The following is a 27,222-nucleotide window of genomic DNA, read 5'->3' as shown; positions in this document are numbered from 1 at the left end:
GGAAACCTACTCAGACATGGAGACAACATGGACACTCCACCCAGATAGGTACTTGAACCCAAGACCCCAGTGCTGAGAGACGAACAAGCTAACCACCAAGCCACTGTGCTTCTCTAACCACCTTCACCTCAACTCTTGTGCAGCTTGAGGGGCTTGGTGTGTGGGTTTGATCTTCACTCTAATCTCAGTGTCCGTGTGGCTTTCCCCCGGGTACTTAATTTTCCTCCCAGTCCTTTCACCACAGGATGGGTGAATTGGCTGTGCTGAATTGCCTGTAGGTGTGAGTGTGTGAGTGAATGGTAATAGTTATACTGTATGTTGTTCGGTACAGTGCACTGGCACCATTCCAGGGGGTGATTTTGACTTACTCCAAATGAGCTCCTTCCAGTTGAGCCCCAGACCCACCAAGAGACCTGACCAGAAGAAGTGCATAAAACAATGGATGGATGAATAAATGAATGAAGATTTTGAGCAGCAGTACTCAGCAAACTGCGTGTTTCTGTTCATGTTTTAGAGTCTCAGGTTCCTGGAGTTCCGAGTTCTCTGCACGTGCGTCCCCTGGTGAACAGCATCGTAGTGAGCTGGACTCCTCCGGAGAACCAGGACATCGTGGTGAGGGGCTACAGCATCGGCTACGGTATCGGCAACCCTCACGCGCAGACTGTCAAAGTGGACTACAAACAGCGCTACTTTAGCATCGACAACTTGGGTGAGTTTATTTGCTTTTTGCTTAATTGGCTTCATATCTGTGTGCTTTAAATTACATTTTAATTTGAGGAGAACAGGGGAGCGTGGAAGAAGCATGTGTGTGTGTGTGTTTGTGTGTGTGTGTGTGTGTGTGTGTGTGTGTGTGTGTGTGTGTGTGTGTGCGTGTGTGCGTGTGTGCGTGTCCTGAGGAGGTGTGTGATATTTACTGCTGCATCCCTCCCTAGAACCGAGCTCGCACTACGTGATCACTCTGAAGGCTTTCAACAACATGGGCGAGGGGATACCAGTGTACGAGAGCGCCATCACCAGGCCAGCATCAGGTAAACACACTCATCGATATTCACATGCAGACATTAAAACAGTTTTATTAGAGTTTAATTAATAAACACTTTAAAATAAAGGTTGCTTTAAATGTCTTTACATGTAAATTATTCATTAATAATCAATACTGTGTTTTTGGTCATCCATACAGCACAACAAAAGAATATTGGCATATTGGGTATATTAAGGTTGATTTTGGTTGATATTAGGTGTCTATTGGGTTGTTTCTACAATAGATATCGCACCCAGTATCCAAATATCAGCAGTAGGGTCATCTCTGTTAGAAACACATATGTGTATTCTTACTAGATATTAAAGCAGCATTATGTGAGAAAGGGCAGTTCTTGCTTCTGGGTTCTCCCCGCAATTTGACAAATACAAACCACCTCTGAAAGTGAACAAAGCATATCATTGTTTAGTAAAAAAATATATATATATCTACAAAACAGCAACTTTATAGGAGAGATATAATACCTTCTTAACTTTTAATAGAAGTCAATGTATAAAGATGTAATATCAGGTCATTTTAATTTCTATTAGTCCAGTCATTGAGAAAATTTGGCACAGTGAAAGGAACAGTTTGTGTGTTCAAATTAGGTAGTAAAGTAAAACTTTATAAAATTAAGATACCTATTGCGACAGCGATGATATAAATTGATGCAGTAAATCGATGCAGATGCAGAGTTATGTAACACTATTTACGTGAGTATGACTTATGCAGTAAGCTTAATTTTTTAGTCTTTCAAGTCTTGCCATGCTACATGCTTCTCCAAAGTTACTTAGTGCAGTTTTCAGCACCCCAAGCCAGATTTAACAAAGGTAGCTACATGCTTTCCTTCCTTTTGCATCTTGGCGGGGCTTCAACATGATTTTCATCTGTTATTTTAAGATAAAAGTGCTAGAAAAACCTGCTTAAAGTAGATAGACATATATAAAAATCTGCTTTCTTCTCTACAGTATAGTGTAATGTAGTGTTTGAAGGGATTATAAGGTGCACTGTCAATGAAGTGTCTATTTTCGCACTATAAGGTGCACCGGATCATAAGGTTCATTATGCGACATTGTTTATTTGGAAGAGTGAAGTGCTTCAGTCACAAAGATTTTCACTAAGTAGCAGCATTAGCATTTGCGGCGATCCGCTAGCGTTTAGCAACTAAGGCTGTCCGACAGCACTACACTGAGGAACCCTGAGTGTTCTGGTAAGCCATGGCGATATTAGCTAGTGGTTCGTCCCACATAGCCCACTTGTTTTAACACCATAAATGTGCAGACTAAAGTCTGATGTACTTACCTCTGAACAGCAAAGGAGCAAGCACAAAGCTAATGCTGCTCCAGCACTGCTATCCGGGGTTAGCAGCAGGCTTTAGGACGATAATACTCAGAGCTAGTGCTTAGCGCGGTTTGTGGCTAATGCTAATACTACTGGGGAACTAACCTGAAACTCCTGTATAACACAGCACTTTAGCGGAGTGGTTTTACTGCTTCTTACAACCTGACTGATAAAATTCATACATAAGGCGCACCAGATTATGAGGCTCACTGAAGATTTTTGTAAAAGTTACAGGATTTAAGATGTGACTTATAGTGCGAAAATACTGTAATTTTTCTTAAATGGGTCAGAGAAAGTGCATTTTTTTAGAGCACAAAGACTGTCCGTGTTTGCCATTTATGTCAGCTGAAGCTGAAGTAAGTACAGTTTCCATCCACATTGGACACAGTCTTGCCGTTCTCTTTCTTTGGCTGGATTTGCTTGTTGCAGAACACTCTGGAGTCAAGTGCCCCCTGCAGTTTGGGGGACTTGGGGAATAAGTTTTAAGTTTTTAAAGCATCAATGGGTTTGAAGTATTTGTCAGAAGGTTCTCCCCCCGACACCACGACACCATCACTGTATCCCAGCATGCTGTAGAGCCGAGCAGCAGAGAGGCGGAGGAGTGGAGGGGTGGGGGGGTGTGGAAAGGCAGGGAGCAGAGCTTTCAGGACCCCCCGCCGGCCTGTCACGGCTAACTTCAGCTCTTCTCAAATATTTGGAAAGTCTTTGGGGCAAACATCAGTCCTGCTACAGCTGGAGCCGCACGCTGTTCAGACATGCAGGCCTGACAGAGATGTGAGAGAATAGCGCATCAGATACGCCTGACCTAAATCTAAAAAATAAAGAGTTAGTTTGAGAGAAAAGACTATAAACAAATTTGTGAATCTGTTTGGAAGCCATGCTCTTAAAAGAGCAGATCTAAGAATTCATGGGAGGTTCCTTGTACTTGTGGCTGGATATTTAAGAATTCTCTGTATGATGTCATGTATGCATCATTGAGTGCACAGCAGGACATCACTAAAATGTTGGGTGACCAATAAGTATGTGAGGAATCAACCTTTTTTTTTTTTCACGATTTGGTTTAGTGGCTCGGTTTCTGTGCCTCACTTCAGCATAGATAGTTTTTATGTTAAATATTTCACATATTAATCTGTAAATAATATAATTATATATAATTAACCATTACATTACATAAATATGTAGTGCGGATGGGGGGAAACAATGCAAGCAACTTCACTCCACCTTTGCACACAGAAAAAACTATATATATATATATATATATATATATATATATATATATATATATATATATATATATATATATATATTTGCCTTTTTGTTATTTATATTTTAATACATTACATTAGGAAAACTGGTAGTTTAGTTTAGTGTAAACTAGTATAAATAGTGTAAAAATGTGTAACACACAAATAAATAACTTCTACATTTATACAGGAAGTTACAAACTGATACTGTATTTCCCTAATTCAATACAGTGCTATACATAGATATTTTAAAATTACATCCACAAATGTGTTACCAACATGGTTCTTTATGGAACTAAAAGTGTTTTTTCTATGCAATCCCACAAAGAACCTTCTTAAAGACATTTAGATGTTAATGTATTTTTCTGTAATATACAAGTGTATGCCAAATCCACTACTTGGTCCTGATGCAGAAAAACATGATTTTATTTTTATATTTTGGCCAACGTCTTTTCAACCCCCTCCCTTTGTTTTATCAGTGCTGTTGGTACTTCCAATAGCCACAGTGTTCACAAAAATAAATTGGATAAATAAATATTTTTTACATTTAAATTCTAATTTACCTACAAATTCACATTTTAGAGCAACAACATATTTTTTAAAACTTTACTCAACTTTACATTTTGCTACTTTACAAGTTTGCCCACTGACAAAGACATAAACAGTCTATAATTTTAAGGGTAGGTTAATTTCAACAGTAAGATATAGGGGTGTCACGATCTCGATATTTTATCGAAATCGAATCGAAATGAGGTCACGATCTCGAGTATCGAAGTCAAAAAGAGGATCGACGATCCCTCCCGCGCGCGCTACGCAAATAGCGCAGCGCGCTACGCAAATGGCGCGGCACCAACACAGCGCATCCTATTCATTTAAATAGAGATAGCCACTGCATGAGCGCAGTCGGCGGGAGTGTGATCACTGTTTTTATCTGTCCAACGGGGGAGGGGGGGCGGGGGTTGGGCGCGCAGGTTTTGTATCTGTATCTAACTGAGGGGTGGGTGCGCGCAGGTGAGAGCGTGTGAACTCGCTGAAATGCGTGTGTCAGTGTGACTTGAGAACACTGACTATAGATCACAGTGAGGTGGATTAAAAATCTTAAACTTATAATTGACTACACCTGTTGCTTTCCATTGAATTAAAAAAACATCTTTCTCTCAGATAAAGTAAACACAAGCGTGTTTCTGACTAAAATAAAAGCTTTTCAGGAGAGATATAAGTTATGTGTAAATATTTATAAGACAATACCCACATCACTTATCTAACCAGCCTGTACTGATTTCTGCCCCCCAATAATGCTTTCAATAACCTCTTGTAACCCCTGGGAGCCAGGGGTTACACTCTAATAGCCTTTAATAGTCTTCAGTAGCCTTTAAAAGACTTACCTGGCGGCCGTGGTGTGTCCACTAAACTCCGTAGTTATAAACATCCTGAGGTTAGCAGCGCGCTAACTGACCTGTTTATAATTTAATCCGAGTAGTGCCTCCGTGTCGGCTGTTCTAACCTGCTGCTGTTAGCTGCTTGGGCTGAAAGATGAACTGTAGTGAGCTGTATTATCCGGTTAGTGGGGTTAAAACCTTTATTTGTTTACAGAAACAGTAAAAACGGACTGGCTGAGCTCTGTAGCCCGTGGCTGGGCTGTACTGAAGTAGTGACTGAGTGAAGAGAGCGGGGTGCTGCTGCTGCTAGTGGTTGGATGAAGAACTGCAGCTTCATGTAATGAGCAGTTTCACCAGCCATCCACACACAGCTCTGATAAACTGCTTGTTTTAATAGTGCACACTGTTGCTACCAAAAAAAGTCACTAGATGGCATTACCATATATATCTTAATAAATAATAATAATAATATTTATAATAATAATAATAATAATAATAATAATAATAATAAATATATTATTTAAATTTTATGAGGCATAAAATAATAACAAGAAAAAAAACAAGAAAATCGAGAATCGAATCGAATCGTGACCCTCAAATCGAAAATGAAATCGAATCGAGGATTTAGAGAATCGTGACACCCCTAGTAAGATAGAATATCACAAATGAAATCCAGAAAATCACATTGTATAAATTCAAATAAATAAATGTATATAAAATTATTTCTAAAAATACAATTATTTGAGTTTGCATAAAATTATATACTGTTCATGTCTTTGTTAGTGGGCAAATTTTGATAATTTTGATTTGGTATGGTTTAGTGCAGAAGTTCCCGAACATGGTTTTGTAGCCCCCCATCGCTGCCCTGAACATGTACACACAGTTTACCCTGTTTCTAACACACCTGATGCAGCTAATCAGCTCATTCGCTGATGTGGTACATTAGAGCAGGAAAACAGTCAAATGTGCAGGACAGGGGCATATTTTCTTCATTAGTATACAGGTACTGTATTTAGGTATGTCCGTGGATCAGTTTAGCATTCTTACCTGTTTTAGCTGAGTAGCTCTTTAGCAAAGTCCAGATTCAGACACCTGAGATTTGTGGTTTCATTTTGAGTCGTTAATGTGAAAAGAAGCCTTTATGGATCCTCGCTCTCAGCAAGATAATAAAAGACATGAATATATAAAAATCTGCTTCACATCATGCACACCGTGAGCTGAAACTCTGCCAGTTTAAACTGTGGAGGTTTATTCATTCAGAACCATTAAGGCACTTGTGACTGATTATCATGCCTTTGACTGGTTATTAATTTTTTTAATGGATTCGCATTTGTATGCCAGTCAAAAACTGCTCATTTAGAGATCCCTGACGAGCATATTAATTAGTAAAACACTGCTAAACTGAAATGTATGATCACATGAATTGCCCAATATTATCAAATATCAGAAGTTTTAGCTCTTTAAAATGGGCATAGATGAGAATATTAATATCAGTCTGGCTGCAGTGCTTTAGAAAAGCCCTTTCTACAAATAACCAGATTTCAGGCATTTCCAACTTTGGGGGAAACATCAGTTGTTTCCTTTATAATTGTAAGGTTTTTTTATATATATATATATATATATATATATATATACGTATATATATATATATATATATATATATATATATATACGTATATATATATATATATATACGTATATATATATATATACGTATATATATATATATATATATATATATATATATATATATATATACGTATATATATATATACGTATACGTATATATATATATACGTATATATATATATATATATACGTATATATATATATATATATATACGTATATATATATATATATATATATATATATATATATATACAGTATCGGCTTCTCATTCAAAGTACCATATTTTCGTTCTTTTTATGATTGTGTACATTGTAAATGTAATAATAAAGACATTACATTTTTACAGGAACACATACAGATTATTTATATCTCAGTGTCTTAGGGAGAATCACCTGGAATAGTTTTCTCAGCGTCTTGAAAGAAGGAGTTCCTGGAGGTGCTGAACAATAGTTGATTGTGGAGAGCAAACATTTTTTTTATTTTTGTTTGTTTAATACATAATTCCATATGTGTCCCTTAATTATTTCCATGTCTTTATCATTAATCTACAACGCAGAAAATAAATTAAATAAAGAAAACATTGATTAAAAAGGTGTTTCCAAACTTTTTAGTGGTACTGTAAGTGTAAATTAAACACAGAGGTGGTTAAATAAAGTAATGGAGTGGTTGGTATTAATCACCTTTTATATAAAGTAAACCTTTTATGTAAAAGGACAAATTGTTGTATGATAACTGATTAATATGTCTATTTAAGGCCCTGATATGTGTATGTGTTGCAGACTATTGATTTTCTGTTCTAACAGTATATCTCTTTCTCTTTGTCCTCTCAATTCCTCCTAACGTCCCTCCCTCTTCCTCCTCTCCTGCATTTAAACACATCCATCCCTTTATCCTCACGCTCTCCCTGCTTCCCCATTTTTGTGTTACTGATACGTTTTTGTGTTTAATCCATTGCTTGTTTCATGCTTTGTGTTTAATTCACCTGACACCGTGTTAACTGCTGGCAGATCCCATAGATCCAGATATTGATTTGTTTGAACTTTTCCACCATACCCCCCACACCCCAGCACCCGACCCTTCCCCCATGCTCCCACCCGTGGGCGTGCAGGCCTCCGTCATGAGCTCTGACACCATCAAAGTGTCCTGGGCTGACAACTCTCTGCCCAAGAACCAGAAGATCACGGATTCCAGGTTCTACACCGTCCGCTGGAAGACCAACATACCGGCCAACACCAAGTACAAGGTGCTGCAGTACATTTACTCAAAGAAACTGAAAGCTTTATTATTAAAAATGTTTAAAATTAATAAAAAGTGATCCAAAATCGAAATTTTCGATTTCGTAGACTTGACTGAGATTGGTTCACTTTGGCAGCTTTTTTTTCTGTCTTCAATTCTTTTCACTGGTATATTTTTTAGTCAGGCTTCCTATTTTAATAAATACTTACACTCCCATCTAGTGGACAACTGTCGAAATGGCTTTTTTTTTATGGCAGAAAGAAAAAAAGTGTGTATATATCTATTTTTTAATAATGCCAGTAACAAGTAATCTAAACAGATCCTGATCTTGATCTTAATCTTGATTGTTTAACCCCTTAACAGGCCAGGATATTTTCAGTTGTCTGCCTGACATTACACCACTAAATCTTGAGGATTTCTATTCAAGTATTACTTAAAAAGCTTTCATGTATAATAAGGAACATTGCTAAAAAGCGTAATTTTAATTGTAATAGAAAATAGAAAACAATATTTAAGTAAATCTGCTAATGTCAAAATATAATGAATAAAATCATAAAATTGGCTCTTTCCTGAACTTTACTTTAAGATCAATATTTTCCTGAATACAAATCAAACAGTTCATGTCCTCCAAGCCTTTAGTTTTTATTATGTTTTTGGAATTATTAAGCGTAGAGTAGAGAGTGAACAGGCAGCTTTTTCAAGTGTTCTGTAGGAGATTTTAAAGCCCTCAAATTTTCAGAATGTAAATAATTTATTTTATTGCAAGAAAAAAGGGTATCACCTACACCTAGCTTGTATATGGGATTATGCATTTTAAAGGGTTAAAAAGCAAGCTTAAGATATATTTTGGATGTGTTTTCAGGTTACAAACACCAGCTCTCTGACACACACTGTGACAAATCTGAAGCCCAACACACTGTACGAGTTCTCCGTTATGGTGACCAAAGGGCGACGTAGCAGCACCTGGAGTATGACCGCTCATGGGACCACCTTTGAGACTCGTATGTACCCGTCGTAGATTCACAATTCTTAATGTAAATGTTAATGATAATAAAAACCTTAATGTAGATCCTTAATGTGAATCCGACCTCAATCAGACTGATTATTGATGGATATTTGTCATTCCAGTTCCTACCTCTTCTCCCAAAGACGTCACAGTGGTCAGTAAAGAGGGTCATCCCCGAACCATCAACATCAACTGGCAGCCGCCAACTGAGGCCAACGGCAAAATCACAGGTAACTAAAACATAACGAGCAGAAACTCAAGAGCACAAGATTATAGCTCAGCCTATATATTGATTATGATGGATTAAGTGTTACCTTAGGAGACGGCTTGGGAATTCCCACACCTGTGTAAGTTGTGAGATACTATCTTGTGAGTGAGGTTGAACACAGGCCTCACTGTGCTTTTATTAATGAAGCGCAAATTTAATAGTTTGAGCAAGATCTGAACGTTCTGCCCGAGACCGACTTAAACCCAACATTTTCTATAGTAAGTTGAGCATTAACTGTTAAAATGAGCAAAATCTGTTCAAAATGATGTTAATTAACATTGCAACACTGAAGAAGCATAGACCTATTATTAAAGAAAAGTGCTTATTACAGTCACACTAGCTTATATAAGACCCCAAACGACCAGATTTCTTGTAGACCCTATGATCTCTGACTTGAATCTTTCCTTTTCTCCTCTTGATGTTGCTCTCTTTCCCAAAGTTACAACAAGAACCTCATGATATAAATATCTTATATCTTGTATCTAATTTTATATAAATATTAAAGAATGATAGACACTTATGTACAATACAACAAGGACACAGATATAGACATATGTGAGACAAGAGACACAAGACAGTAGTGCAATAGTGATGAGGAGGGGGTTAAAGAAGGAATGACGGTACCATTGTAAACAAAACCTGTATAAACATTAGTGCAGTATAGAGGTGTAAAAGCTTAAGGCTGGTAAAGTGAATGAGTGCGTACAGTAATTTTAAAGTCACAGTTATTATCACTAAATTCTTCTATTAATTACCTTATAAACTGAATATTGTGTTACCATTGGGTTATACATGCTTATACAAGGCTATTTGAATTCATTACTGTGACCTAGATAAACATCAGACCACTTTAATGAAGCCATTCATGTTGAATTTTAATCATTTCACTTCATTTTGATGATAAAGTGCTTTGATTAAGATCATGAATATAAAAAGCCTCTAATTTGCTGAATTCTCAGACCACTACTGGAGAGCTCTTTAAAAATATATAGTCTAAATTACTCTGTCAATCGACTGTGGTGAGAAGAGATTTAGCCGCAGATGCTGAGTGATATCCCTCTGGCTTCCTCCTTCCAGGCTACATCATCTACTACAGCACGGACGTGAACACAGAGGTGCACGACTGGGTTGTGGAGCCGGTGATGGGAAACAGATTGACGCACCAGATCCAGGAGCTCACTTTGGACACGACGTATTACTTTAAGATACAGGCACGCAACTCTAAAGGCATGGGGCCGCTCTCAGACACCGTGCAGTTCCGCACGCTTAAAGGTGAGTTGACGAGCACCACCCTGAGAGCTGTTTAACCCTTTCAGCAGACACAGAGTGTGTCTTTTTAATTGTCAGATATACTGATATGCAAACCCTTGGTTTGTTTATTTTCTTAAAAATATAAGCTAATAAGCACAAAACATGTCCACTGGGTTGGTCAAAACAGCAGAGCTGCACCCAGAAAACATTTTCAGAACATTTTCAGCAAATGTAGAGATTTCCTCTTTAAACACAAATGCAAAGTGAGAACTGTGAGAAAAACACTAAGGGTGTTTTCACACCTGTAGTTTGTTTCTCTGGTCTGAATCAGTTGAATAGTTCGTTTAGTTGGAGCGTTTTCTCCCTCTGTTGGGTCTAGTTTTACAAAGGCATAAACCTAAACGCACCAAAATGCGCACCAATAAATCACGCGAGCAGGTTGTGTCCTCTGATTGGTCAGAGCTGCCTTACGTGGGAATAAATATAAATATACGAAAAAAAGTAAATAATAGCAAGAAGATTCTGTGTTCCAGCACGAATCTCTGTGCTTTAACACTGAACGCTGAAACGCTGCGCTTTCAAACGCTTTTCAAAAGTGTTTGGACGTGCTGCGCAGATGTACACATAGTAAACAGAGTCGCGTGGCTGTGAGCTGTGAACGCAGCACAGACCACGTGTGCATGGACACAGCGATTGTTCATAGCTGTGTTAATTAGCCTTATCTGGCTAATATATCAGTTTAAACTGCGCCTTATCAGCAGTTTAGCTCAAATAAATGGACTTTATTTAATAGCTGGGTCGGATGGAGACCGGATCACGTTCTCACCACAAGCGAACCGCTCCAGAGTTCGTTTGGTACCGGACCGAGGCGATTACCGAGTGCGATTACTGTTTTCACACCTGCTTAATCAAACCACACTAAAGTTACAAACGGACCAGAGTTCATTTTAACCGGACCAGATAGTGCTGGTGTAAATACGCCCTTACTTTTACCTCTTGGTTTGATTTGTTTTCAAACGGGCGCAAGCTCATTGTCTCCTCTGTTTGGTTAGAGTTATCTGGCGCCGGAGCAAGAGAGCAGTGTGTATAGTTGTGGAGAGTGAAGCTGCTTTTACACTGAAGGCACAAAATTCACTGCTGCACTTTCAGACACAGTGTTTTCAATGGGATGTCTGCACAGTAAGTTGTAAGTTGTGTGGGCATAAGTGGCGAGCCGTGCACATACAGCATTCAGTGTGTAAAAAGCTTAGCATGGAGCAGAAGCAGAGACAGCGTTTGTTCATAGCTGCAGTGATTATAGTCTGGCAAATAAATCAGGTTAAACTGTGCATGAACAGCCATTTCGCTCAAACAAAAGAAGTATATATGATAGTATAACTGAACCGAGACAACCTCCTCTCGTCCAAACACCTGCTCAAACAAACTGCACCAAGTGTACAAATGAACTGGAGTCCTTTTTTTTACCGGAGCAGATAGTGGTGGTGTGAAAACGTGGTGTAAAAAGATGATTGACCGTGAATGCTGAGTAAGGAATTACATTGCTATGGCTCAAAAAGCTTCCCAGTGATGATGATAAGCACACAGGTCGACTTACAAAAGTCTGAGCGATAAGCCCCCACCCAATATAAATATTCCTTTACGTCTATCTACATTACCACTACTCACTCTGTCTATTTTTCTTTTTCTTTCTCTCTCTTTCCCTGGCTCTGGCTCTGGCTCTGGTTTGCTTCTTTTAGCTGAACCCTCTGACAAAATGTCAAGTGATCAAGGTAACTGTTCTTTTTTTCTACCTTTTTCTCCCTTTTGTTCCTCCGTGAAGCCCCACTTTTATCTTCGTCTCATTTACTTCCTGCTCTTACAAGTGCCAGCTCAGACGCTTCTGATCTAACGCTTTAACGTTGTTGTCAGTAGGCTTCCACGGTACGCCCGGGGGGCGCTCTCCGCTGCCTGAACACGGATTTGGGTCCAACCGCGGTAAATATGTACTCCGTCACAAACAAACAATAGTATGAACACGACTTCACTCAGCCGTAACCCTCGCCTCCGTCACTCACAGAGTATCTTTTTCCTTTCTCTTTCAGATAAGCCAGGAATCACAGGCAGTCAGGAGAATCACATCCTCGTGATTGTCATCATCGTTTCTGTGGGAGTGTTCACAATCATCGCTGTGGTGGTGGGGGCATTTCTCTGCACACGGCGCTCCAACTCCCACCAGAAAAAGTGAGCTTGTAGACTCTTTTACACAGAGATGTGTGAAAATATCCTTTATGGCTTGTAAAAATGAATAAAATTTTAGTAGTAGTTTTTAAATAATCTTCCTTAAAATCTTTTAAAGGTATTAAAGAAAAACATAACTTTAATATTTTAAACAAAACTGCTATTTTATTTTCATCCTTTCTGGTTTCAAAATAACAGTAAGGGAACCCAGCTGACCACCAAGGTCAATATACGTTAAATTCAGGTTGCAAATTGGTCATGATGTCACATGACAAAAAATTGACGTCAGGAGAACGTTTAATACTGTTACAACAAAATGTTGTCCACCCTGCATAATGACTTCTAGTTCTGTGAGATTTTTGGCTGCAACTCAAGATTATAGTCAGTTTTCCCCATGCTTAACAGATGGAGATACAGTATTTTTATTAATTATTTTTTTAGAAACATACTTTTAGCCTAATAGTTGTGTTTTAACTTGATCAGTCCACACAGGACTTATTTCTAAAATGCACGGAGGTTCATTGAACCTTAAGACCCTTACTCTGAAACTCATTTAAAATGCTGGGGGGCTTTATACCCTTCCGACCCACGGCTGGATTTAGGCACAGTGCCATTAGGTTCATGTTTATCCGCTTCAGAGATTCCTATTCTATTGCAGTACTTATTTACAGTGACTAGACGAGTTATGTGTGTGCATTTGCACATCTGTGTCAAGAATGAAAGCTGAATATTAAATGCATCCAATAATTAAGTGCATTTGAGTTGAGTTTGTGGAGCACCTGCGATGTCAAGATAGCAATAAACATCTGACTGTTAACTGTTGTCAAGGTTCTAATCAGTGAATGGCACACCTGTGTTTTCCACTGCCAAAATAGAAATACACCAGAAATGTACCTAAACACACCTGACTTCCAGACCACCAAGCCTACTGGTGTAAATATATTCATAAATCTTCTTGTTGTACAAGGCATGAAAATAGACTGTTGGTGGGGTGTAAGGTATCAATGAGCATCATGACCCACTTTGAACAGGGTGTTAGAGATAGGGCTTGTAGCATTCTTAGAAGCATAATTGGTGATGGTCAGATTCCACTTTGTAAGGTAAATGAAATGAGTAATCTAATTTTTAAAGTTCAGTGGATCTGCCACTTTGATCAGGAGATCACCGGTTCAAATCATGTAGCTTCATGTAGCTTGACATCAGCTACCGGAGCCCCGAGAGTACACAAATACCCTTGCTCTCCTCGGGTGAGTAGATGGTGCTTTCTCCGCTCATCACTCCAAAGGGTGATGTCGATCAGCACAAGTCATCTGTGAGCTGATGCATCAGAACCGAGTCTCTGTGTTTTCCTCCGAGCATGCTGGCTACTCAGTAGCGCTTCATCTGAGGATGAATCTTATTGGAAGTTCAGTGGATAAATCTCATTGCACTAATTTGTTTTATAGATTTTGTTAAAGTCAGAAAGTATAGGTTATACGTTTTATTTGCCTAAACCTTTAGACCCCTAGTCATCAGTTCATATAATGTCAAAAACCAGCAATATATACATAAAAAAAATGATAAAATCCTAAATGTTTCAATAAGTATCCATATCTTTCTCTTTTAGGAAGCGAGCAGCCTGCAAGCCCACTAACGGCTCCCACAAGTACAAAAGCACATCTAAAGACCTGAAGCCTCCTGACCTCTGGATCCACCACGAGCGTCTGGAGATGAAACCCATAGACAAATCCCCTGAGCCGAACCCGGTCATGACTGAAACCCCCATCTCCCGCAACAGCCAGGACCCCTCCAGCGAGGCCGGCCACCCGAGACGCAACTCATTCCGAGGTAAGACTCTCGGGGGAATGATTCAGAGACAATAATAGGAACTGTTCTCTACAGCGGTGAGGGACGTGCTTCTCTACAGCGCGGCGCGACTGTGTTCTGACGTGTCTGTGTGTTCGCAGGTCATGAGATTGAGGAGAGTGTTTCTACACTGGCAGGAAGAAAAGGAGTGAGACCCAAAATAATGATGCCCTTCGACTCGCAGCCTCCACAACGTAAGCTCACAGAAACCTTTCTGCTTAGAAATTACAGATGAAAAAGATGTTTTGAATGCATTTCTCTGACTTTGGCCCAGTCCCATTTCTCATTCGTACCCTTTCCCCTTGTTTTCGAGTGTCATTCTTCCTCTGAGAACAGAGTTGAATTATGAGGGCATTGTGTTTAAAAGAGGGGATGGGGAGTAATGGGATAATAATTTATTAGTGTACACCTTTAATTTATCAGTGATAAATTAGGTAAATAAATGTAGCTATCAGAGTTTGAATTTTCAAACAGGTGCTGAATTTTTCTCAGGTGCTGGAATGTAACTGCTGCACCATGTAAGGTGGACTGGGAAATTTAGGTAGCTAGCTATCAAGATGCACCACAATTTCTTTTGTACGTTATTAAGAAAAAGGGCCATAATACATTGGAACTATATTGAACTACAAAAAGACAATGGAGATCAACAAACAAAAAATGTTTAACATTTTTGCAGCCATCTTGCTGGACATTTCTTAGTGTTCCTCTAAAAAATTATGTTCCAACACTTCACCCTACCCCTCTAACCAAACAAGAATCGGGACACCCTACTCCAAAGTGCAAAAAAACAAAGGGGCAGGTCTAAAACTCTATCCGGACAGGTTTCTCAGGGGGATCCTTTTTTCTCTTTAATGGGGAGTCCTCTGTGATTTTATTCCTTTCTGGAACGATCATGTTTTTCTCCGGTAATTTTAATTTCCTTGTGTTTTATAAAATAGCTATTTGTCTACTGTTACGCACCGTTATCACACTTTGAGTGCACATTTCCACGGAGGTCCACATAAACACAACAGTGAGTGGAAATGGAGGAGCTACTGAGCACTATGTCACGTGACCAAGAAATACAAAAAAAATCACTGGTCCTCCTGTTTGTTCAATTGCAGTCCCGATGCAGGAGTTTTATCACTGTTTCTAGAAGTGAAACTATTCCCATCCGAGTAGGGCTTAGGTATAAAGGGTAAAATGGTATTGTTCTCTTTTCTGGTGTAACTTTCATCTGGAAGCTGTTTAACACAATCTAGCTGTTTTCCCTCGTTCTCCATCACTTAACCTGCTCCAGATGTCTCTTCACTGTCCTGATCCAGTCTGTGCTCTCTCTGTGTTCTTATGTAAGTCTGTCTCTGCTGTTGACACATCTTTTGTCTGCAAATTCTCAGCTGTTATTAGTGCCCATCCCATCCATTCTGTTGACTACCTCCATCATCACCACCACCATCACTATCACCCTCCTCCTCGTGGTTACCTCCATCATCAGATCAGCCTGAGGGCTCCTGCCACACCCTCCACCCCTGGGCCTTATTTAGACAGGGCTCCCTCATCAGGTGAGACAAATGTGGTGTTCTTAAGAGAGTAAAATATGTGTCTAAACTGCACAGAAACTGACTGTTCAAATCAATTCTTGCTTTCATTCCTTGGTTCTTGGTGAGGTTTGATTTGTTTCAGGTTTGGTGCATTATACTTTCCACAGTTCATACTCAGGTGTGAGTAAAACCCTACTTAAAAGCATTTAGATATAAGAATGACTTATAGGTCTTATGAGGGCTTATGGACTAAAGGGTGAATTCAGTTTCTTTTTGGCTATTGATTCTTCAGCTTACTTGCCAAGCTAGGCTTTAATTAGCCAGATTAGCTACAGGTTCACACTGTGCAGCTGCTGTTGACTATCAATTACCAATCAGTAATCATCTCCCACAGTGCCCTCATACAGGGTTCATACACATTTTAACCAATAAACTTCCATGATTTTTTAATGACTTTTCCATGCCTTTCAGGCACATTTTCATGACCATACGATTTTTTCAAACTTCAGTGCAGACATGGACAATAAAACTAAAAATCAACTAAAACTATCATTAAAATTGGTTATAGTAGAGCTTAAAGGAATCAGATAGAAATGTTGACACACAATCTTTAAAAATAAAATGTGTCAGATACTGAGAGCTCCATTGTGTAGGGCTAAATTACTGAATTAACTCAAAGCTGATGTATTTATAGCTCAAAATAGATGTTCGATAAACAATAACTCAAAATATTTGTAGACCAAATTTACATGACTTTTCCAAAACTTTCTAAATATTTTTGTTTTTCTAAAACTTATCCAGGCATGGAAATTTCTATTTTCAAATTCCATGACTTTTCTAGGATTATAATGACTGTCCGAACTCTGCCTCATATAGTGGCCCTCTTCAATGAACATAAATGTATGAGCTATTTTGATTTATGAGCTATGTACTAGCTAAACACATTATAGGCATTTGACACAAGACAGGTTGAAATTTCTGAAATACAATCATTTGGATATTTTTTTTTTAATATCACGGTATGTGGTATCATTATCATGATATTATACTGCACAACCATACGTGTGATTTGTTGGTTGTCCTACTAAAGTAGAAGTTTCTAGTAATGCTCTCTAGTAAGTTATAGTAAGAATATTTTTGTAATTCGTCATATAAGTACAGTCTCATTGCTACTTTTCGCAGTTACAGTGATTTTTGTATCCACTGGATGAAATTAGAAGAACATAAAGTGTTTCTTTACACAGCTCTAGCAGTCAATATGTGCAGTATGTTGCTATATTGTAAATGTGTGTGTCTGTTTGATGTTGTGTTGTACAGAGTCTGTGCGGACGCAGCCTCCGGCCCCTGAGCCCCCGGTGATCCTGACTCAGCCTCCCAGCACAACAGAACTGCAGCAGACAGAAGCTCTGATTAAAGAAGAGGACCCACCTTCCTACAAGCCCCCCACAGCCCACGTTCACCCCACACACCCCATGAAGAGCTTCGCTGTACCCACTGTCACCGTCTCAGCTCACAACCCCCCCAGCTCTGCCTTACCCTGCACCCCTCTGCTGGCCCAGCCAGGTCAGTCCACACTCCATCACTCATCTCTCACTCTCTTACTCTTACAGGGTGCTTTCAGGGTGCATTTACCTTGTTTGCTTGGGACTTTTCAGTTTGGTTCTGCAGGAAGTCAACCGTCAACTGTCAACCGTTTAGCAACAGAAGAAAAAGTGGTGTTGTGCCAAAATCTGACCCACAAAATGCATATGCTTGGGACTACTGCGTCTACTTTAACTGTTGTTATTTATTAAAAAAAATACATAAAAGGAATCTGAGGGTAATCTGTTTCAATTAATCTCCTGTGATGTGTGTGCACACAAAGAGGAAATTAGGAAAACACATTTAAAGGCAACTCATTAATACTCAAACATTATTATTAGTAGTAATTAGTACATAATTGTGAAGCACCCCCTGCCTCACACACACGTTCACCGCTTTGTTGCTGAATGATTCACTGATCACTTATTTATATCAATCACCAGCCAAAGTATTTACAGAGGCATTACCGAGGAATCCATACCATCAGCTCTGTATACATAGATGTTTTACATTTACGTTTCACATAGATTTTTACATTTTAAACAGTTTTTCATACACCTTTTGCATTGTTTCTTTGGCATTTGTTCAGTTCTGAAACTAGTCCCATAGTTTCTTCCCATCTGTTAGAATGTTTTCAGCATCTGTTCACTGCAAGCATGAATGTCTCTTGCCGGCTTTACCCAGATCTTCAGCGGTTCAACTTTGTTGAGATGTGTGAATACGGCTTCTTTTTTTTTTTTTTATTGTTGAGGTAAAAACTTCAAAACAAACTGACAGATGGTAGACTCATCTCATAGTTGCTGGGCTGGGTGATATGATAATGTATTATGATGTGATTATAGTATTATATCATGATATTAATATATATTTATTAGATTTATTTTTATGATACACAGTACTATAGTTTATTGTGACCTTTTAAACACAACAGCAAAATGCATAAGTAGCAATATATATATATATATATATATATATATATATATATATATATATATATATGTGTGTGTGTGTGTGTGTGTGTGTGTGTGTGTGTATATAAAATATATAAATAATATTCTATACAGTAAATTTTATTTTAAATGTGCTGCACTACATCCAGTTAACTATGACTAATTACACTGTTTCTAATGAATTGTGGTCAGTTTGTTAGAGTTGTCAGTGTTCTTTAAGCACTGTTGACATTCACAATATGCTCAAAAATCACTTTTTGATTTGTCTGGGAGGTTAATCAAATTATTTGTTTAATTAAATTACTGTTTAGTGCAATTTTGCAAATTGGGATTATCAAGATTGTACATCTTTACATACAGAAGCTGCCAGAGGGAATCTCAATAGATAGACATTTGTTTCTGTTTCCCTTGTATCTTAAGTTTTATGCTTCCACTTAGTTAAAATCAAGGTCCCCCCAATATTGCCCAGCCCTATTATCACTACAACACAATTCATTTCAGTACCAGGCTCTGGGTGGTCCAGCTGACTAAGGCGCTGCCTCTTAGCAGATGGAGTCAAAGAGAGCACAATTGGTCTTGCTCTGTCAGGCATCTGTTAGCTGATGTACTGCTGCTGGGTCATTGCACTTTCCTCCGAACGTGCTGGCAACTCAGTGATGATGCAACAGTGACAGTTGGGAAAGTTAATCACAATACAATAAAATACTCACATTGCCCAACCCTTTATTAAAGCCCTCCATTGGTTTAATGTCTTCAGTCTGAATTTTGTTGCTCTGTTTCAGGTGCTGGTGTGAAGACAGCATCTATAGGCACTCTAAACAGAGCGCGGGCGCCGGTGGCAGTGACTGTACCCAGCGCTCCTGATCAGACAGAAACCAGCAAGATGCTCCCGCAGAAAGAAGCTGTGAGTTCAACTCCTGTTCTACACACATCACCTTTTATTGTTTAAGAATTGTCACCTTTCATGTTCAGTTTCTCAGACAGGGATTAAGCCTAGTTTTACGCAGCATTTTAATTGGAGATTTCTCATTGAAAGGAAAATAAAATCTAGGACTAGGCTTAACAGAGAACTCCGGTGTAAAGTGGTTTTAGAGAGTAGTGTAAAAACTTTTGTTGAATAGCCGATCTGCATTCATTTCCATCATTCTGAAATACAGCACTTTTAGCCAATGCTTCCAACAGTTTTACAATGCTAGTGATAGGGGCATGGCATTGACCATGCAAGTAAATGTCTATTTTAACACTATTAACAAGCTCAAAGTAGCTCCACACTGGTAGAATTCTGAGGGCCCTGACATTTAATTCTGTGGAAATGCATAAATATAACAGATAGTTTCAGTAACAGCTGGAATTCATGCATTTCCACTGAGTTAATTTTGTAATCTGTTCTCTTAATTTACCTATTTGTTTGTATTCATCAGTTGTCTTTTTAATAAACTATCTGTGCACTTTCGAAGTTCTCAGTGCCTTGTTTTAAATGTCAGGGCCCTCAGAATTCTACCAGTGAAGTGTGGAGCTTGCTTATGGTGTAACAATAGTGATTTCTTTGCATTGGGCAGTGCTATGCCCCAATCACTAGCATTGTAAGCCTGTTGAAAGTATCATCTAAAAGTGCTGTATTTCAGAATGCTGAGGGTGAATGGAGGTGGGCTATTCAACAAAAGTTCATACTCTTTATTATGTTTCACTACACCCAAAATCCATTTCACATCAGAGTTTTCCTTTAATCCGTCTGGACAAATCACCAAGTGTGAAATTTTTTTTGTAATCTGACTTTTTCTTCTCTCTTCTCTTTATCTTTGCTCCCACCGTTCTGCTGAATTTTAACTCTTGAATAACAAATAACCAAACAAACGGTTTTGTCGTGTTGTCCTAACAATTTCTATCAAAACTTAATTTTCTCACCTAAAAACTTAAATGTTTTTTTTTTCTTCTTCACACCTCAGTACCATTGACACTGTTTCACGTCTGTCTGGTCACACGTCTACCTCCGACTTTATTTCAACTCTTTAATTAACATTCTTTAATACACATCTCCCTTTTCTTTAACGTCCTTCCATCCCCTGCTTTTTTTTCTTCTCTCTATTTTCTCATTCTCACCCTACATTCCTCAAACTGTGTGAGTGTGTGGCTCTAATCCGTAACTCTAACCTGGCTTCTTCTCTATGCATGGCTCTGTCTCTCTCTCTCTCTCTGTCTCTCTCTCTCTCTCTAAGGCGTATGAGACGGACGAGCTGTCGGAGGAGATGGCTCACCTGGAGGGTTTGATGAAGGATCTAAACGCCATCACGACGGCCTGACAGCACTGAACTCGCTCCGCTCCAGAGAGCTCAACCCGAACTCCAGCCCTGTTTGTTCTCAAGTTCTCAAGAAGGGCCCGGCTGTTTTTGATAAAGACTGATTATCACTGCTCATGAATTTATGAATTTTGGCTGAATTCTAAGTGACGGACCAGGAGGATGAGCTCCAGCAGATGTGTGTTTGTTTGTTTCTCCATTTTGCATGGACAGCGAAAGGGGCGAAAAAAAGTAAAGCACTCCAGATCATTGAATTTTGGAAGAACTCTGGACATTTTTAATGTTGCTGTTTTCTGGACTTCATATAAATATTGCGAATTGTTTAATATTTTTTTAATTCCATATGTGTACATGCACACATTATGCATATGATCATTTCTTTTCATAACATTTTATGTACTCGTTTCTGAATTCATACCTGCCGCTGGGGATGTGTGGGTGTATTTATATTGACTCCATTTTAAAAAGTAGCTGTTGTTTCATTTCCATTTGTTTATATATGTGAAAGGAACAACCTTCAGCTCTTCATTGAAGAATATTCTTATGATGATCATTTTCCTTGGTCAGAGACCAGATGCTCAGTTTTATTTTTTGTTGTTTTATTATTTTGTTCTGTCCGAGGGAAACCTGTAGCATAGAAGTTTAAATATGCATCATACGGGACACGACAGGCAAGTGGGTGCAGGATTCAGATGTACAGAAGGATAAAACTGTGGATCCTGAAAAAGCTATTTTTGTTACAAAAATGATAAATGAAAAATAAACAATGTTACACGTTCAGCACGTCAGCAGTGCTGTATAGATGGATCATGTGGTGCTGAAGATCTAAGAGACCTAAGACTTTCAGACAGGACCTCTGGAAGACCTTTGCTAGAGCGTCACCTTTAATACCTCATGATGAGCTCGCAGCCGGGCTGCCGGACCAGAGCAGCTCCTGTGCTGTTCCATCTGTGAGCCGGAGGCACCACACACAGGAACGAGCAGCAGTTCACGCTCTCCCCGTCCGCCCTCAGGAGCTCCCAGGATGAAGTGGTCTACGATTCTACGACACTCTTTCTACACTTCCAAAAAAGACACTTTTATATCGAGGATTTTGTTCGTTTTTATAAGAGGAAACAATGTTGCTTTGTAAACAATCTGTATGTAAATTATGATGCGCAAGGTCTCATACGCTCTCATTATTCTCCAGTTTGTTGTTCCACCTCTCCTCCCAAAGAAAGATCCAGAGAAGACGTTGTGAACTCTGCCTTGCTTGATGCATTTTACATGTACAGTATCTCGTACAAATGAATGTTAATGTGACTGTAAGAAGTTCTGCAAATTAATAAAGTCAGTGTTTGTAAATGTGTTTACAATGTCGGGCGGTGGGCGGGGCAACAGAGGCTGAGCTGCTGGAATGGATGGTGCACAGTCAAAAACGTTCATTTGCACTTTTTTTTTGTAAATGGGTGGTAAAAAAGGATTGCTGATGCCATGTTAAATATGAAAGTATTTTATGTAATGATGATGTCATGAGTAAGCGGCTGGTTTTAGGAAAACTACAGATTGATTTTTTTTGTCTTGTTTTACAGGATTCTGTGTTACCAGTTCATACTTCATACTGCTTGTATTCGGACATTTTGTTTCGCTGTTGTAGAATGATGTGGAAAGTCAAGTGGAAAACATTATCCTTACTGGTGCTTCAATACATTTTTCTAATTCACCTGAAGGTTTACAAGACGTTTTATTCCTTCATAACAACATTTTCTGTTTAGTGCGGATGTGTGGTGTCTCAAAGGTATGTGAAGATTATGTAATCAAAAAAGCTTTTCATAAAGTTTTAAGTATTTTAAGTTGATATTTAACATAGGACTGTTAGACTGTATATTAGGGTTGAGTGGATAGCTAAAATATCTCCTATGCCCTCTAGTGGATGAGAGGCTCGCCAGATTATTCCATCAATGGGTTTTTTTCCAGACAACGTCAGGATTCATGGGGCTGGAATTGTGAAAGAGTGATTCAGGGAGCATGAGATCATCATTTTCACACATGGCTTGATAGAGTTCACCACAGAGTCCAGATCTTAACCTCATTGAGAAGACTTGTGCAGAGGTCAGACTCTACTATTATCAATGCTGCTGCAAAATCTTGGTGAAAATTTAATGCAACACTGGATTGAAATAAATCTTGTGACATTGCAGAAGCTTATTGAAACTATGCTATAGTGAATGTGTGCCACAATCAAAGCTAAAGGTGGTCTAGTTAAATATTAGAGTGTGACCTTTTTTTAGGTGGCGACTCTTTTTTTGGCCATGCAGTGTAGCCAAGTACATCTTTTATCTTTTATTAGGATGAAAGGACATGACTTTTTTTAGTAATGGTACACACTGTCACTTAGACATGGGTGCAAATAGCTTGTGCCTAATTTATAATAGTAATTAAATAATTGTATAGGATTTGTTTTATAAATATATAATGTTGGGAGAATTTAAAGTAATAGAACTGGAGAAATAGAAAGTGAGGTGAGAAAATGGCGCCTCCAGATGAGCTGAGCGGGTTCCAGTGATTCTTCTTTAGATTAACCCTTGTGTGGTGTTCGGGTCTGTGGGACCCGTTTTCATTTTTCATCAAATGATACTAAAAAAATATTTTTTCAAACTCAAACTCATTGGCATTGGCTCATTTTTTTGTGAAAAACCTATATCAAAACAAATTTCGATAAACACACACTGTACACCCCCCCCCCCCTCCCCACACACATTTATATTACATACAGTATGTTTGGCCAAGGGCGAATAAACATTGCTTCATTTGTAAATTTGAAACTAAACAAGTTTTCTACTCATATCTCGAGTTTAATTCATTTTCTTTTACATTTTATTAAAAAACTAATAAAAAAAAGAGTAGCACTCTGACAGAAATGTAACATAAGAAAGGTAAAGGGCAAATATTAACCATGTAAGCTGTTTATATTGCTTGCAATTTAGGTGAAGCAAGCATGTGTAAAGCATTTTAATGTAAAATTGCTTAATTTTGCTGAATTAAATACAAGTAACAAAGTAAACGAGTAACAAAAATATGAACACACAAGGGTTAATTATCATCTGTTAACAACACTGATAAATACAACCTCACTACAACAAGCTGATGGATGGAACTAAATGATTAAAAAGCAGACATGTATAAAGTACTTTAGCCCAAGACATGAGTAAAAGTTAAAAAGTCCTTTATCAAAAATGTGACTTAAGTAGAAGTTAAAGTGTTCTTTGGTACTTCCACTTAACTGCAATACATAGTATTACAACAACTACAAGTATTTATATATTTTTTGTAAATAAGTGTTGCAAGTAGTTAAAATTAAAATGTATTACTAAGGTGCTGAAAGTAAAAGTACAGTATTGTGTTGTGTAGTTACTACAGAAAGCAGTGGGAAGTTCACTGAGTGAAAGGCAGGACGGGAGCAGCGTGGTGTTTTTATATAGGATCAGCTTATTCGCTTTATTCATCAGGGGACATTGCAGAGCATCTACCGCTCTAGCTTCAGTGATAATGTGGGGTTTAATGATTCATAACAGCTTTATAATATAAATGTAGGTTTTATAAAGTAATGATGCAGCACATAAAAATGTATCTTAGTAAAAGTCAGTAAATCCCATTGAAAATATGTAGTGAAGTAAAAGTGGAAGTAGAAGAAAAAAAAATTCAGTAGATATAGATACAGCATTTTTAAACTTAAGTACAGTATTGACGTAGTTCACCTTCCTTACTATAGGTCTTTGATTAAAAAAAATAATGTAAATTAAAAAATATTACCTGTACCTAGGCTTGGGAGGTCAATCCGTTCAATTTTCTGAATTACTGTTTTAGTAATATTTTCAAAATGGAAAAATGAAGATTGTACATAAGATTTGCTTTTGTCCGAAACCTGTAAAGAACTCTTATGCGTCCGTGATTTACATATTTCACTCTTTTCCTAAACTGAAATATATTAATTACAAGCTGCGTAAGGTTGCTTACTGAAGATATGGATAATATGGAACGCGCTCTGGTGTCTGACTAACCCAGAAGAGATTCTCACCTAGGCTTTCTTTTCTTTACACCGTTATTAGTTTCCTGGCTCCAATTTTCCTAGTTTGTGGCAGCGCAGAAACAAGATTTCAGCTTCCATTTCGGCCATATCGGCTTCAAAACTTCGCAGTGGGAGTGAATGGGGACATGCAAACATTGTAGACGTTTCAATGAGGAAAACAATAACAAAGCTACTGCGCATGTCTGTTCCTTCGAAAAAAATGAGAGCGCATATTTCGCAAGTCTCCCGAACACAAAGCAAAAACATATGGTCAGAAATTAGTAAAAAGTGATCAAATTCCTGATCCTTTTGATAAGGATTTAAGAGGGAGTTTTTTTTCCTCGGATTTAAAACGCTTGCCAGAGGTGACCTACCCAGATGTGTATCACTACATTCTTAAAACAGAGCGTGTTTACACCAGACAGGCAGTGAAAGCGCACCGCAGTTTGGAAGCATATAATTAACTTTACTTTCTCAGTGGAAAAGTTGGGAATATTTGTTCCTATAGTAGAGAAGGCATCACTATAGTGTATGATGAGGTTGTAGCAAGTCAAACGCTGTCCAACACGTACTCTGCATGATTTATAGATAAGAAGGAGGGAGACGTTGTGAGAAAAACGAAAGCAGGCGTGTTTACTATGGAGGACCAAAAATAACATAAGTATAAATAAATAAATGCAATAAATGTAGAAATAAATAAATATATGAATAAATGAATAAATATATAATTGAAATAAATAAATATATTAATAAATGCACATATAAATGAATAAATAAATTAATAAATACACATATAAATAATTGTATAGGTAAATAAATAAACGAATAAATATGTGGAAATGTGGAAATAAATCAATAAATAAATGTGGAAATGTTAAAATAAGTAAATGAATAAATACATGAATGTTGAAATAAATAAATGAATAAATAAATAAATGTTGAAATAAATAAATGCACATATAAATGAATAAATATATAAATAAATATATAAATAAGACATGTATTTATTAACCTATACAATTATTTATGCATGTTTTAATTTATTTATATATTTATTTATTCATTCATTTATATGTGCATTTATTTATATACTTATTTATTTATTTCAACATTTATTTATTTATTTAGTTTGCAGTCATGTTGCAGCAGTTCTTGTGGCTGTGGAACAGTGTGTATGGCAAGGTTTAAATTAAATTACATCCACTGTTTTGAACGGTGTTTACCGCAAAACGGAAGTGTCCTAGGAACAGCTACGTCACTTCCTGCGCTCATGAATATTCCTCTGAAACGGTCTATATACAGGTGATAATCTGAACAGTTAGTATGTGGATTTAACTACAAACAGATGAAATGCTCAGATGTGCCATAATTGTTTTGTGCCAGAATTAAACAGCGTTTTTTAACCCTCTATGCCATGGTGTTGCCCTCAGGCAACAAACCACTTTTCCCAAGTCAGGTAGCTGGGGTTAGCTTTTAGCATAGCAAAACTTCCCAGCACTGCCATTACTGAGTGTGTTTCCACAGGCTTTCCAAACAGCTTTGTAGTTTAATCTAACTCATTTACAGCTGTTTTTGTTATACCAGAATTTAGTTTGAATGTTCAGCCAGCCCAAATCTGATTTTTAGCACATCTAGATTAAATCCAAATTGTTTTTTGACTGTCTGGACAGTCCAAGTCCAAATTTTTGCAAAAAACAGAGTTGCATTTGAAGTAGGTTTGAGACAAGATTACATTCGGATTTGTACAGATGTGTCTGAGGCCCTGTCCTCAAGAACACGGGTATTTTAATAAACTGAGGTTTTTCTCTCCGTTTTGGCCTTCCGTCCACACGAAGCCGGCGTTTTCGTTCACTAAAAACAGAGTTTTTTGAAAACGCCTTCCAAGGTGGAGATTTTTTTAAAACGCCAACGTCACACGGCGAGTCTGCGCACGTCTGCTTTTTGTTTAGCTTTAGCTTAGAGATCGAGAGGGGACTCTTTTCGGTGCAACAAAGCGAAATCATTTACACACAGCGGATCCAACTAATGATCTAACTCAGGGATGGGCAACTGGCGGCACGGGGGCCGCACACGGCCCTCGTCATCACTCAGTGCGGCCCGCGAATAGATCAAAAATAATTTCATAATTTCATAATAAAAAAAAATAAAATAAAATAAAAAAAAACGTAATTCTACTTTTGCCAAACAACCACGAAAATTGACATTGACATCCAGTCCATTGTGAGCCAGCAGGCCAAACCACAGCTCTCTCATTAGCTTCAATAAATGTTGGGCCTCTGTGGTCTAGTTTTCTGCTATTATTGAATGAGCTATTTGCAATCAGTTTTTAAATCTTTTTTGTTCTTTGTTATAAATGAGTTCAAATGCCTTTTGCACTTTTATAAGCAAATG

General features: G+C 38.0%; 1 protein-coding gene across 8 annotated transcripts in view; it reads left to right on the top strand.

Annotated features, from left to right (window-relative positions):
- The window catches only part of LOC103047119 (neogenin), a 231,936-nt gene extending 209,809 nt beyond the window's left edge, over positions 1-22,127 (top strand). For 2 of the 8 annotated variants that reach the window (XM_049474428.1, XM_049474423.1), the window contains exons 15-29: positions 515-709; positions 933-1,028; positions 7,620-7,855; positions 8,711-8,849; positions 8,977-9,084; positions 10,200-10,394; positions 12,110-12,142; positions 12,282-12,347; positions 12,455-12,593; positions 14,197-14,417; positions 14,537-14,629; positions 15,812-15,976; positions 17,273-17,518; positions 19,269-19,390; positions 20,703-22,127. In XM_049474428.1, the coding sequence (XP_049330385.1) occupies positions 515-709; positions 933-1,028; positions 7,620-7,855; positions 8,711-8,849; positions 8,977-9,084; positions 10,200-10,394; positions 12,110-12,142; positions 12,282-12,347; positions 12,455-12,593; positions 14,197-14,417; positions 14,537-14,629; positions 15,812-15,976; positions 17,273-17,518; positions 19,269-19,390; positions 20,703-20,786 (2,138 nt within the window). In that variant the 3' untranslated portion in view covers positions 20,787-22,127. Of the gene's footprint in view, positions 1-514; positions 710-932; positions 1,029-7,619; positions 7,856-8,710; positions 8,850-8,976; positions 9,085-10,199; positions 10,395-12,109; positions 12,143-12,281; positions 12,348-12,454; positions 12,594-14,196; positions 14,418-14,536; positions 14,630-15,811; positions 15,977-17,272; positions 17,519-19,268; positions 19,391-20,432 lie in introns of all 8 variants that reach the window. The other 6 variants (XM_049474424.1, XM_049474427.1, XM_049474429.1 and 3 more) reach the window with 6 other exon arrangements.
- Positions 22,128-27,222: the final 5,095 nt, after the last annotated feature.

This window comes from Astyanax mexicanus, chromosome 2, assembly GCF_023375975.1.
Source record: "Astyanax mexicanus isolate ESR-SI-001 chromosome 2, AstMex3_surface, whole genome shotgun sequence".
NCBI lineage: Eukaryota > Metazoa > Chordata > Actinopteri > Characiformes > Acestrorhamphidae > Astyanax > Astyanax mexicanus.
Note: the sequence above shows the minus strand (reverse complement) of the source record. Positions and strands in the feature narration are given on the sequence as shown.